This window comes from Cygnus olor, chromosome 5 (assembly GCF_009769625.2).
Source record: "Cygnus olor isolate bCygOlo1 chromosome 5, bCygOlo1.pri.v2, whole genome shotgun sequence".
NCBI classification, from domain to species: Eukaryota; Metazoa; Chordata; class Aves; order Anseriformes; family Anatidae; genus Cygnus; species Cygnus olor.
Window position 1 is genome coordinate 4,160,213 of NC_049173.1, and position 11,965 is coordinate 4,172,177.

The 11,965-nt window shown below is 48.4% G+C and overlaps 2 protein-coding genes across 11 annotated transcripts in view; one reads left to right on the plus strand and one right to left on the minus strand.

Annotated features, from left to right (window-relative positions):
- WDHD1 (WD repeat and HMG-box DNA binding protein 1) overlaps positions 1-445 on the minus strand; it is a 32,819-nt gene extending 32,374 nt beyond the window's left edge. The window contains exon 1 of one of the 2 annotated variants that reach the window (XM_040558659.1): positions 321-445. The gene's annotated coding sequence lies outside the window, so the exon portion shown is untranslated. Of the gene's footprint in view, positions 1-62 lie in introns of both variants that reach the window. The other variant, XM_040558660.1, reaches the window with a different exon arrangement.
- On the plus strand, positions 420-8,576 carry SOCS4 (suppressor of cytokine signaling 4). 9 transcript variants are annotated; one of them, XM_040558665.1, is made up of 4 exons: positions 420-593; positions 4,274-4,670; positions 6,233-6,315; positions 6,760-8,576. In XM_040558665.1, exon 4 carries the CDS (start codon positions 6,858-6,860, stop codon positions 8,166-8,168), a length of 1,311 nt encoding a protein of 436 aa, XP_040414599.1. In that variant the 5' UTR covers positions 420-593; positions 4,274-4,670; positions 6,233-6,315; positions 6,760-6,857; the 3' UTR covers positions 8,169-8,576. The 9 variants fall into 9 exon arrangements, 8 of the variants coding, with proteins under 8 accessions (XP_040414599.1, XP_040414598.1, XP_040414597.1 ...); XM_040558664.1 differs by lacking the exon at positions 4,274-4,670; XR_005820275.1 differs by lacking the exons at positions 420-593; positions 6,233-6,315; positions 6,760-8,576 and adding exons at positions 3,150-4,166; positions 5,134-6,221.
- The last annotated feature ends 3,389 nt before the right edge of the window (positions 8,577-11,965 follow it).

Here is an 11,965-nt window from a genome sequence, read left to right on the forward strand (position 1 = left end):
AGGTGATGGCACCCCTCCCCCCCCCAACAGGGGCTGGAACCACGCAGAGCCCTGCCACCAACCTCCCAGACGGCCTAAGCGGATCAGCCCCCACTGCTCCTAAACAACCCCAGATCCGAAGGTTTCGGTCAAAAACGAGCCACGGAAGAAAAAGGGGGGGGGGGGGGGGGGGGAACTAAACGAGGGGGACCGGAGGGAGCGGGTACGCGGGGCCTGAAGTCAGAAATCCCGGCGAGAAGGGGCCGCGGGGAGCCCCCTCGGGGTGACGGGAAGGCTGGGGGCCGCGTTCCCCCCTTGTCCCCCACCGCCTCCCCGCTCACCACAGCGGGTCCCGGCCGCCCTGTTGGAGCCTTCCCGCGCTGGGCTCTCGGTGCCCGCCCCGGGGGCCGGCCCGGAGCCCGTCAGGCCCGGGGCGGAGCTGGGCGCAGCGGGGGCCGGCCCGGCCCGGCCGCCACACGCAGGATGGCGGCGGCGGCGGCGGGCGAGGCTGGGGCCGCTCGGAGGAGGCGGCTGCGGGGCTCCGGCGGGTGAAGGACCCGGAACGGAGCCGGCTGAGGGGCGAGCACCGGGCAGGGCAGGGCCGGTGGCCGCAGGTGAGAGCCGTGCGGGGCGGGCAGGGCCCGGCTGCTGCCAGCGGGGACGCGGCGAGGTCGGGCGTGAGGGAACCGGCACCAGCGGCCTTCCTCCTCTCCTCCTCCTCATCTCCTCCTCATCCACCTCCTCCTCCTTCTTCTCCTTCTCCTCAGACCCCCCAGGCCTTCGCTTGAGCAGCCCCGGTGGCCTCATCCTGCCTCACCCAGCTGCCTCCCACCCCTAAAAAAGGACATTTTGGCCCCAAAACGAAGCCCGGCTGGCTGAGGTGGGGTGGCAGTAAGCCGAACGCGGGGTGGTGGAAGCGTGACCCTCCTGCCATCGAAAACTGGCTTTATCCTTTCCAGTGCGCCGATAATTCAGTTTTTCAGAGGGAAATCGGTGTGCCGGGTACCCGGCTCTTCTCCATCCAAGCCGTGTGTGTGTCCGTAATAAATCCTTCAGGAGCCGTAGGAATCCTCTGTCAAGGCAAAGTCTGCGAGAGCGAAATGTCAGCGGGTGCTCCCTGCGGGGAGCTCACCCCACAAAGGCTGCAGGACCAAACCCGCCTGGAGATCCTCCCCGGATTTAGGGAATTATTCCCTATCGACAGCTGCCGTGACGCTTTTGCCAAATGCAGTTGCGGTGAAGTAGGTAGCGAGGCATGTCATTAAGCTTTTCGAGGCTGGAAACTAGAAACCAGGCATCCTTTTTTTTTTATTATTTCTTAAAGGACAAAACATTACAGCTCGGCATACCCGAAGTAAGAAAAAAAAAAAAAAGGGTTCTCTATTTTTCCTTAATGCAACTTTAATGTTCTGGCCCAATTTATTCCAGCTTCTAAGAAAATTTGCTTCCAGGCAAAAACCTTTTATCCTCAGTTTTACTCTGGAGCGGATCTATCAGTGGTCAGGGTGAGCAGAGTGATTTATTTATGTTGGAAATGTGCTCGGGCTCTTTATACCACTCACATTGTTGGTACTTTCATGAATGAGTAAGACAGTAGGCAGGCTTTTTTTTTTTTTTTTTTATGAATATGCCCAGATTTCATTATTATTAAACCTTGTGGAAGCTGTGTGGAGACATGTTTTCCATGGGTGTATCCTGACATATTTCGGTAAATCGTGATTTCTGGTGAGGATAATGTGTTCTAGCACAGTGATTCGAGCTGAACCGCTTATCAGATGAGTGGGAAGAGCGAGCTATTCTTACAGCAGCCTTCCTGCAAGCTTCTGGGGCTGAGACAAATGCACGCCAACTGTATTATTATGTTGTTAATTATTTATTTTAGTTGGCAGAAAGTCTCATGCAAACTGCACCTGGAATATCTTACAATATAAAAGCTGTTACAAGTCCAAGCGTAGCGTAACGACTGAATGCATCCTCCGGAGGTGCTACCAAGGGAGCGCAGGCACCGTTGCTCGGTCCCGTTGGAAGTGGCAAGGCGTCGAGTGCAAGGTTATTCTTTAAATCCGGTCGGAAACTAAAGCTTCAGTTTTGTGAAGAGGTGCAGCCGGTTGAGAGGGCAGCAGCAGGGCGGGAGCCGGGAGCTGCTGGGCTCACCTCCCGGGTTTCTGGGTGGAGCGCGAAGTGTCGGTCACGGGCCATAAAGCTGTTACTGATTTAGTGCTCGAGAGGCGGCTGCGCTCCGCCGAGCGCTCTGCGCGCCGCTCCTGCCGCCCGCAAGCAAGGCGCCGCTACAGCGGGAGGCACGGGAGGTCCTTGGCACCTGCCCCCAAACCTCTTCCACATCCCGGAAGAGAATAAGAGAGCTCCAATTTTGGGTTAAACTGGGCATCGCTGCCTGCCCCTCTCCTCCTGGAGCTCTGGGAACATGCAAACCCTGTAAGAATCAAGTGTATTTCCAGGTGAGTACTGCAGAGTGTCGTTTTTATCTTTTTAGATTATCATTTTTAAGCTAAGACAGGGGAATGGAGCCTCAGCGTTATCCTTAACAGGTTGGGCTTTTTTCCAAAATAAGTCAATAACAGCCCGGCTTCAGTGGAAGGTCAGGTTTTAAAATGGGATCTTGTAGCCAAAATCTAATTGGGCGAAAGTAATGAAAACAGCATGTGACCGGTGAGAATTTTTTTTAATGACTTCTACGTAAGTTGAAAGGAAAAAGGACGGGTACTCCAATTTATTACAACTTAATTCTTCCCTCTTGGGATTTTATCAGGTCTAGAAGAGTATCAACTGCTGTAACAATACCAAAATTGATTTAATTTTCTGTGCGTGAATCTCCTCTTGTTAAACAAGAGGCATGCTGCGGTGGCACTTTGGCTTTTGTGTGCTTGAACAGAAGACTTCAGGAGTGCTTCCCTCGTTAGGAGGGCCGTGCAGCAGGTTGCCCCCAGAGCTGGTGGGACCGCCACCCTTGGAGGCTTGCAGGACGTGGAAGGCTTCCAGCGGGAGGCTGGGCTGGCGGCCCTGGGCGTCCATTTCACCCAGCGCCTGGGGGCATTATGCTATTCTGTTTCTTCTTTATACAGAAACCGAAGCAGCTTGACAGAAAGGACCTGGGGGCTCTGTGCTAGAGGCTGAGCACAAAAATATCCAGTTAAAGCAATTCAGTATTTATTGGGGGGGGGGGGTGAAGTCTGTCAACACTTGTGGTTCTGATTCTGCTCTTGGCGTTACTGGGTGTTTTGCAGCTGATTTAGATAGACATATGGTGAGTCTTATCACAGTTGTTGATGGCATTTTACCTCAGGCTAGGAGGTAATATTTTTATTGCCTCAGAATAGCTGCTAGCTACTGCTTATAGTGCAGGCTTGAAGTTTGAGCGTCCAGGCATGGGCGCTGGAAGGAAAAAGCGTCGAGTGCGGGCGGCTGCCCCATCCCCCTCCGAAGCCCGCTGCGGACGGAGCGAAGAGGCATTTCGTGCTCAGGAGCTGTGCCCGTGGTGAAAACAACAACAGAAACCACCCCGCTCCCTGCCTGTCCTCGGGGACTGTAAGCCGTGGCAGTGCTGGATAACCTTGAACTGCAAGCCGGATCCTGTGGCCTGATGTGAACTCTGTTTATCCCCGCACGCTGCTTTCGCTCTGCCATTTGTTTAGAGTTTCGAGCGTAAGGTTTTGGTCAAATCCGTCTGCTTCTGAGGCGCCTGAGGTGTCCCCGCTTAGAAGAAAGCTTTTGTAGGCAGAGGACTAATCGTATCTGTGTCGTTGCCTACCAGCGCCTGTCTCTTCACTTCTTTGCAGGAGGAAAGATCTCAGAACTGACGTACGTAAGCTGCGCGGTGCACGACTTCTCCATTTAGCGCTGCCTGTAGGGAAAAGTACACTGTCTGTTCCCTGGGTTTTATTCTCCCTTTCCTCTCCTGCTCTTTGAGTTGTGTTCAGCCGTTAATGGGTGTAGGGGACGTCGTATTTTCCTTGCGGGTTTGCAGCACAAGGAAAGGTTGGTTTAGGTAGATAGTGTGCAGTGGTGATATAGCCCCGAATGCCTCGCTGACCTTTGTGTCTTTCTACCCAAATTATTTTTGGTCCCCGTGCTACAGGCAGGGCTCTGGATCACGGACTGGGCAAAGTCTGAAGGCATGACCCCTCGCTGGAGCACAGGACGCTGGGATTTGGGCACCCGCCTTCCTTGTGGGTGGTGGGTGCTTCGGGGTGCAGCTTGCAGCAGAGCTGGGAACCGCAGCTTTGCCTCCTTTGCGTTACACACTGATCACTTCCCTCTTCCTTCACAATTTCAGGTTGGAACCTGCCTTTAGTAGGACAACATCCCCTTTTCTTCGTGTGCTCCGCGCTCTTTCCGCGGGCGTAGCGCCGCGCCGGACGAGCAATTACTCCCGTGACGTGGCAGGATTGGCGCCTCGCTCCCAGCAGCCTCCAAAGCCCCGGGAACAGCTCTCTGTGCCGCTGGCTAATGGGGCATGCCTTATAACATCATGTGCTACCGCGCCGCTTGGAGTTTCAGGGTTCAGATGCCGCTAACGATACGCGATGGAAGAAAGGCAGGGAGGGGAACGCGGCTTTACAGCTAAACACAACAGCAGCCCGGATAGAAGTGACACCAAGCACTGAAATTCTTTCAGTTGCAAGGCCGTGCTGTCACGCTGGGGGATATCGGGCCCTCTCAGCGCTTTGGGGGTTTGTACGTTTTGCAGTTTTTAATTAAAAGCCTGTATTCTGCCTATTCTTACTCCTTATAAGGGCTGGATGTGCAGAATGAGATAATTGAAGGTTTCAAAAGCAATTACAAACTGTCACACCCTAATTTTTAAGTGCTTGACTTTATACCCTAAATGCTATCTCTCCTTCCAATTAAAAATCCCATATACACAGCTAACGTAATTTACCACAGGCTGAAGGTAGAATTTTGTTTTCGGCAGTTATGTCAGATTATCACCAGGGTGAATGAGATGGGGGTTGTTGGGGTTTTTTGTTTTTTTAATCGTTGTGGAGAAAATTCACTGCCCCAGAAGCAATTATAAGCTTCTGGATGAAAAAATGCGAATGTTTCGAAAGCAGTCACTGAACCCTGGTCTAAATAAAAGAGGTTTGGGTCTCCTAGGTAAATGCTGCCTTTCTCCTATCAGTATTGCATCTGCAGGGTTTTCACTGAAAAGTTGCGTGCAGAATCTTGGGAGGAGAAAGCAATCTTTAATATTTGATGGTTTGTAATTGCTGAAGTATGGACCCCGTTCCCTGACTCCACTTGGTTCCAGTGAGGTGTTGCTCATCTACATGGCTCTAACGCTAGTTTTTTCCACACATTTGCAATGTTTTACCTCTCTTAACCCTCATTCCACATTTTTGCATCTCTTTTCTTTTCGCCACCTTTCGCTCCCTTTCCCTTCTCCCCTCAGGTTTGTGGCTTGTAAATGATGAATGCAACGTCAAAAATTCCTTGGTGAAAGTTACATCTGGGATGCATTTGGTCCACATATCGCATGTAAGCCCTTGGCACGGCAGGCTTATTCTTTTACTGAAAGCAGAGGCTAGACCTCAGCCTGCTCGGCCCCTCGGGGACTGCAGGGAGATTGTGTCATGCTGGCTAATCCTGATGATGAGAATGGATTGAACGGAGAGAGGAAGTGGATGCCCTTTGCTTTTCCTGCTCAGGGTTTACCATGTCAATTAGTTCAAAAACAAAAACACCAGCACAAAACAGTGGAAGGCAGGAGCTGTGTCTGGTTTTGGTGCAAAAAGTGTGATGGTACGTGATGGAAAAAGCATTTCTGCCATGCCCTGGGAGAGCGTAGCACGCAGAGCATATTGCTCTCTGTGTACCTTGAAAAAAATCCCTGCTCTACTTTCAACCGAGTAATCAAAAGAGGAATTTTTTATTTTTTTTTTCAAAGCGCAACATTCAAAAGGAAATCTCTTATCTGTTTGAGAATTCAATACGCTTTTGGAAACAAAAGAGAATTAAATCAGCTACCGTAGGTCTCAGAGCAGCGCTGATTTTAATAATGTAAACTTTCTTCTCTAATGAGTAATAAGCAGTTCCATCTTTCATGGCCTTTTAAAATTGCTTTTAGTAAGGGACTGGATTTGTTTTAATCCTTTTCAGTATGTAAAGCCCCAGATATTTCAGTCCCTTAGGGGCTCAGTATTTTCTAGCTCCGTTTTAAAAGGCAAAGGAAAACAGCTTTCAGAAATTGACAGAATCTGTGACTGATATAGTTTGTTTTTTTTTTTTTACCCAGAAAGTGACCCAAAAGTGTCAGTTAAGAATAAGATCCCTGGCATCCCACCCTGTGGATTAGCAGCAAACAGGCGTATCATCTAGGTACAGTAGCTCTTTGTACTCTGACCTACTTGTTTCTGCTCCGGCTTGTTCCTTCTTGAAAGTTTATTTGGAAGAGATGCAGAACTTGCTCAATAAACAACCAAAGCAGTGCCACCTGCCACGTGAAAGGCTTCGTTTTGAAACGGACCCTAGCAAAGGAGGATTGCCAACGCCTAAAACTTTCTGCTCTACTTCGTAGTCAGAATGGGTGCTCTAAAAACGCACCGGGTGGTTTGTTCTGGAGGATACTTCTCATAGGAAAGGGTTAAGAGAGCCCTGTCTGGGACCAGGGCAGTGTTCGTGGAGTGCTCTCAAGAATTCAGCTTGATCATAATTACACGTGGCTAGCAGTTAATGGTTCCTGTTGTCGTGTGTACACTGGCATCGGCCTTGTGTTGTGTGCGTGCGAAGCTGTTAACCCCTCCGCCTTCTCTTTTTCCTCAGGTACTTTCAGAAGGTGCCGCAAAGAAGCTTCCTCGTGTGGAAAACCCTACGAGAAAAACCGTGCGTTTTCTGGAAACTCGTGGAGCAAAGCTCTCAAAATGGCAGACAATAAGGACAGTAATGTTAAAAACGCAGATGTGAGACCCAAAAGCAGCCGGAGCAGAAGCGCAGACAGAAAGGATGGTTACGTCTGGAGCGGAAAGAAGCTCTCCTGGTCCAAAAAGAGCGAGCACTGTTCTGATGCTGAAACTGCGAGTGCTGCAGGAAGATCAGGGTCTAATTTAAAGAGCCAAGAGAGGAAATACAGCTGCTCCTCTATCGAGCTGGATCTAGATCGTTCGTGTGGTCACAGGTTTTTAGGCCGGTCTCTCAAACAGAAATTGCAAGACGCCGTGGGTCAGTGCTTTCCCATAAAGAACTGTAGCAGTCGGCACGCCTCAGGACTTCAGTCGAAAAGGAAAATTCATATCAGTGAATTAATGCTAGATAAGTGTCCTTTTCCTCCGCGCTCCGAGCTTGCTTTTCGGTGGCACCTGATTAAAAGGCATACAGCCCCCGTCAGCCACAAGGCGGAAGACTGGATAATCGCTGACTTATCCCAGAATGAGGAGAAGGAAGATCACCTGCGAGACGACGAGGTAGCCAACGGGGCAGCGGACTCTCCCTCCCAGTCCTGTGACCTTACTGATGGCATTTCCTCCAGGGGGGACTCGAGGTCCGAGCTGGTGCTGGGTAAGGTGGTAAGGAGCAGTAAAGAGGAGAGCGATATGGACTCCGACGATGAAGTTATTACGCTATGCACGAGCTCTAGGAAAAGAAACAAGCCCAAATGGGAAACCGACGATGAGCTGCTGCGGATGGAAACGCCTCCGAAATACCACACGCAGATCGATTATGTCCACTGCCTGGTCCCAGACCTCCTTCAGATCAACAACAACCCCTGCTACTGGGGAGTCATGGATAAATACGCCGCCGAAGCGCTGCTGGAAGGAAAGCCGGAGGGAACGTTTCTGTTACGAGATTCTGCCCAAGAAGACTATTTGTTTTCTGTGAGCTTCAGGCGCTACAGCCGGTCCCTCCACGCGCGGATAGAGCAGTGGAATCACAACTTCAGCTTCGATGCCCACGATCCGTGTGTCTTCCACTCGCCAGACATCACGGGACTCCTAGAGCACTATAAAGATCCGAGCTCCTGTATGTTCTTTGAACCGCTTTTATCCACTCCGTTAAACAGGACCTTTCCTTTTTCTCTCCAACATATATGTAGAACAGTTATTTGCAACTGTACGACTTACGATGGCATCGATGCACTTCCTATTCCTCCGTCAGTGAAGCTGTATTTGAAGGAATATCATTACAAATCAAAAGTTAGAGTACTCAGGATTGATGTACCAGAGCAGCAAAGCTAGAAAATATTTTTATGAAAGAATGAAATTGTCTCTAAACATATAAATTTGTGTTCAGTCTTTCCTCCTTTTAAGTTTCTTAATGTCATTTTGACTTTTTTTCCCTTCTTCTGCCGATTATTTACAACCCAAACTAGCCTCTGTCTAAGGCTTTTTTATCCAAACGTTCTTTGAGTCTTCCCAAGTCTCTTTTTAGAAATGGTATTCGTTGTGGGCTTTTGGTACTGTTCCCCAACTAGAGTTTTATGGAACTTCAGGTAGGCTTTCTGGTATTTCTATAGATGGATAGTCTTTAGATCTAAAAACCTTAAAAATCAGTTTTGAACTTGATCTGTCTTTTATATTGTAATTTACATATGTTGCTGACATGTTTGAAATAATGCACATTAACTAAAGATTGACTCATCTCTATTTTCCGCATTTCTTTTAAAGCGAGTGCTCTAGTCTGTGTGTGTGTGTGTGTGTGTGCGCGCGCCCATATTTAATGTAGTAAATTCATCGGTCTATTTCTAACATTACTATTCCTAGCAAAATGAAGTTTGAAAGAGGATACGATCTTTCTATAAATACATCAGGGGACTAAACGCCAGGGAGGGGAGAAACAATTCAAGCTAAGGACAACGCTCAGCACAGGAACAAACGTGTACAAACTGGTCGGGAAAGGATTTTGGTTGGAAAGGAGGAAGGCTCATACTCGTCAGAGCAGTGGGGTTCTGGAGCAGCTTTTCATTTCTATAACAGCAGTAAAAAGCAAACTGCTCAGAAACTGGGGTTTGTTTGGTGTCTGGAAGGGGCAATGATACAGTCACTTGTGATAGATGGGGCTTGGACTTGGCAACTGTTTCTCTGTTACTGTTTCATTATGGGAAATAGCCAGTTTTCACTATAGGGGCTGCTGTTCTGAATTGATGAAGCATGGGGGGGGAGGGTGGGAAGGCAGATATTTCCTTAATCTTGTAAAATTTATGCATATTAAACTATCTGAGCCTACTTGTTTGATCCTGAGGTGACGAATAGCTTTCTCACGTCGTTAGTAGGAGGGGTTATTTAGTTGTTAAGTACAGTTGGATAAAAAAGCGTGCACATTTTTCTTGCAACCTGTAGCATTTGGCCAAATGGCCCGCTGCCAAATCCCATATACGGGAAAACCACGATAATGCTCCTAAAAGCACTACTTACGTTGCGTGGATGGTCAGATCTGCTGCTGAATTATTGGTAAGATCCCAAGGAGACTCAGGGGCTCTAGGTCCAGGCAAGAAACTAGAGCATTTTCCAGGCTGGCCTCGGGTACGTGGCTCCACGAGGAGCAACCTGTGGTTCTGGTGTCTTCGCTCACACGTGCTCGCAGATCACCTACCTGCAGCGACAGCAGCCGTACTGTTTTCTTCCCTTTTGATCACAGGGAGCGTTTGTATCCTCTTGAAATGCCTTTGAAACAGGGACCCAAAGCAGGCGGAATTACAGATGTCTAATTTTATGCGTGCCTGCCGGAGATCTTATCAAAAATTCGCAATTACCCGGGTGCGTGAGGTTACATACGTGTGCAGGCTAAGAGCGGGAGCGTGCCGTGCAGTCTCCCTCCCGGATCGCAGACTAAGTGCTACAGCAGCATAAGCAGCATTTCTCTTTGAATATCTTAATTTCACCTTGTACAGCACCCTGTGAATTTGTGAATCCAATCCATCCCGGAACTCAGGACCTACCGAGGAAGTTTGCCATGCAACTCCAGCAGAGTCCTGCTCGCCCCTGAGCGAGAATACCCTTTCCCCTGATCTGCTGTCGCTGTGATGTAAGCAGATTTCCAGGGACATCTGCTTAGAGACCAGCCAGTTTGTTTTCACTGTGTTTTAAATAGGTTTCGAACCGAAGTCTCCAGGGAGAAAATGCAAACACATCAATCTATCGCATCGCACATGGATGAATACGCTGCAGGACAGACTCTCAGCTGCTATAAATCAGCGTGGCTTTATTGATGCACTTATAACAGTTTATACCAGCTGAGATTCTTCCTCCTCCGTATGCAAATGATGATTGTATGACTGATGTCCAAAAAATTACCCTTTTCTTCTGGTAATGTTTTCCTTGTGCTGCTTCCATTCAACTGGTATTACTTTTTGCATAAGCTGGGTTCTGTCGAGAACAGCTTCGGATTAGTAAATCTATTTCTTCTTCATCTACCACTGCTATTTTCCACATACGAAGTGAATGAATAGCAGGGATCATCTTTGTTCTGTGTTTTTTTTTTTTCTCTGTGCATGTCAATACAAAATGCTGCTGTGATACAAAACAATTGGTTTGAAATCTAACTCCATAGATGCAGGCTGCTTGATTAAAACTTCCAGAAACTGTTAGGGCAAAAAGCTCAATTTTAGATGGAGATTGCCACTATTATATTTATCGCAAGTCCACAAAATCTAGATTTTCACCAAAAGTCTTACCTGTTTTGAAACTTGGCAAAGGCCACCATCTCTTTCAAAGCCGGCAGAGACTTTGTCCCCTCAAAATGAAAGAACCTTTTTGGGTTAGAGGTCTACAACTGGCTGTGATTTCAGTGTTGTTCCATACGCAGCCTACGTTGCTTCAGCAGTCGAGTGCTGCTGATGCATCGCTTACCCCAAAACTGTCTCGAGCACTCCAATTTTAGGAGACCTATATAATGTAGCGGTTGGGGACTGGAGGTGCCGCGCATAAAAATAGTGCCTGTTGACCACGGGCCAGTGAATTGCATCTATTTCGAGAAATCATATGTAGAAAATAGCGCTCAGCGGGCTTTGGTGGAAATTCACCCTACATTTTTCCTGTTTGTTTGTCCAAGTCATACCTGCGTGACCTCAGTATCTTCTGACAGCCTGAACTGTGTATATTTGTGCAGCCTGTGAGAGAGACATTTCCCAAAGTACACGTGTTTTTATGAAGCATGAGAACTCAAAATCTATTTTGCTTAAGTCCATGCACTTCTTTTCTTTTTTGAATAAGCCTTGTAGAAAATAACTGGTTTCAAGATACGCAAAGATTCGTCATCCTGAGGTTCTCTTCCTGCTGTCACCACTAACAGTCTTACCGGTGCTGATCGCTCAAATAATAGTTTATAATTCCTGACATTAGCTATCTGAAGTATGTTCCAAGAACAACCAAGTCTTGAAGTTCAGTATTGAAGCCCTCTAGACTTTTCTCGGAGGGCCCCAGAAACAGGGTAAGAACTGCCATCTTCTCATCCCAGGTTCTTACGGGATAAAGTTTTCAGGTTCTTCAGGATAAAGATTAACCATGGAACAAAGAAAGGTATGGACATGTGCAGAAAAACAAGAGCTTGAGGCTGACGAGGACGTACTCCCAAAGTGGCCCTGGCCACAGCCCCCATGTTTCGAGGCTCCCAGCCAGCTTTACGTCGGGAATCATGGCCGTGAAATGGTTTCTGTTGTTTTGAGGGCTCAACTGCGTTGCCTTGTGGTTCTGCAGAAACACAGCGTTGCATCAGTGTGAGCTGGTAAGAAAAAGGATCTGATTTTGATGACATGATTTTGATAAGGGGAAGGGAAGTCAGGCTCTTGAGGCACGGTGGGCCAAGGACATACATGAGCTCTTTTTACGGGACGGTTTAAAGACAAACGCTCGTTCCATTAATTCTGTTCTCTGGCATTTGCTTTTGCCTGAAGTGACTTTCTGCAGCTGTGTAGGCGCAACGCCGTCAATGCAGAGCGACCTCGCTCCGCCAGACTCATTGATGGATTTGGGTGGTTCGTCTGTCCAGTAACCGGGAGCATAAATTCCTTCTTCATCCCCTATTCTCAGCAGTCGTC

Bases quoted from the DNA above. Each gene is read 5' to 3' on its own strand.
- SOCS4 (XM_040558665.1), top strand. From the start codon at position 6,858: ATGGCAGACAATAAGGACAGTAATGTTAAAAACGCAGATGTGAGACCC.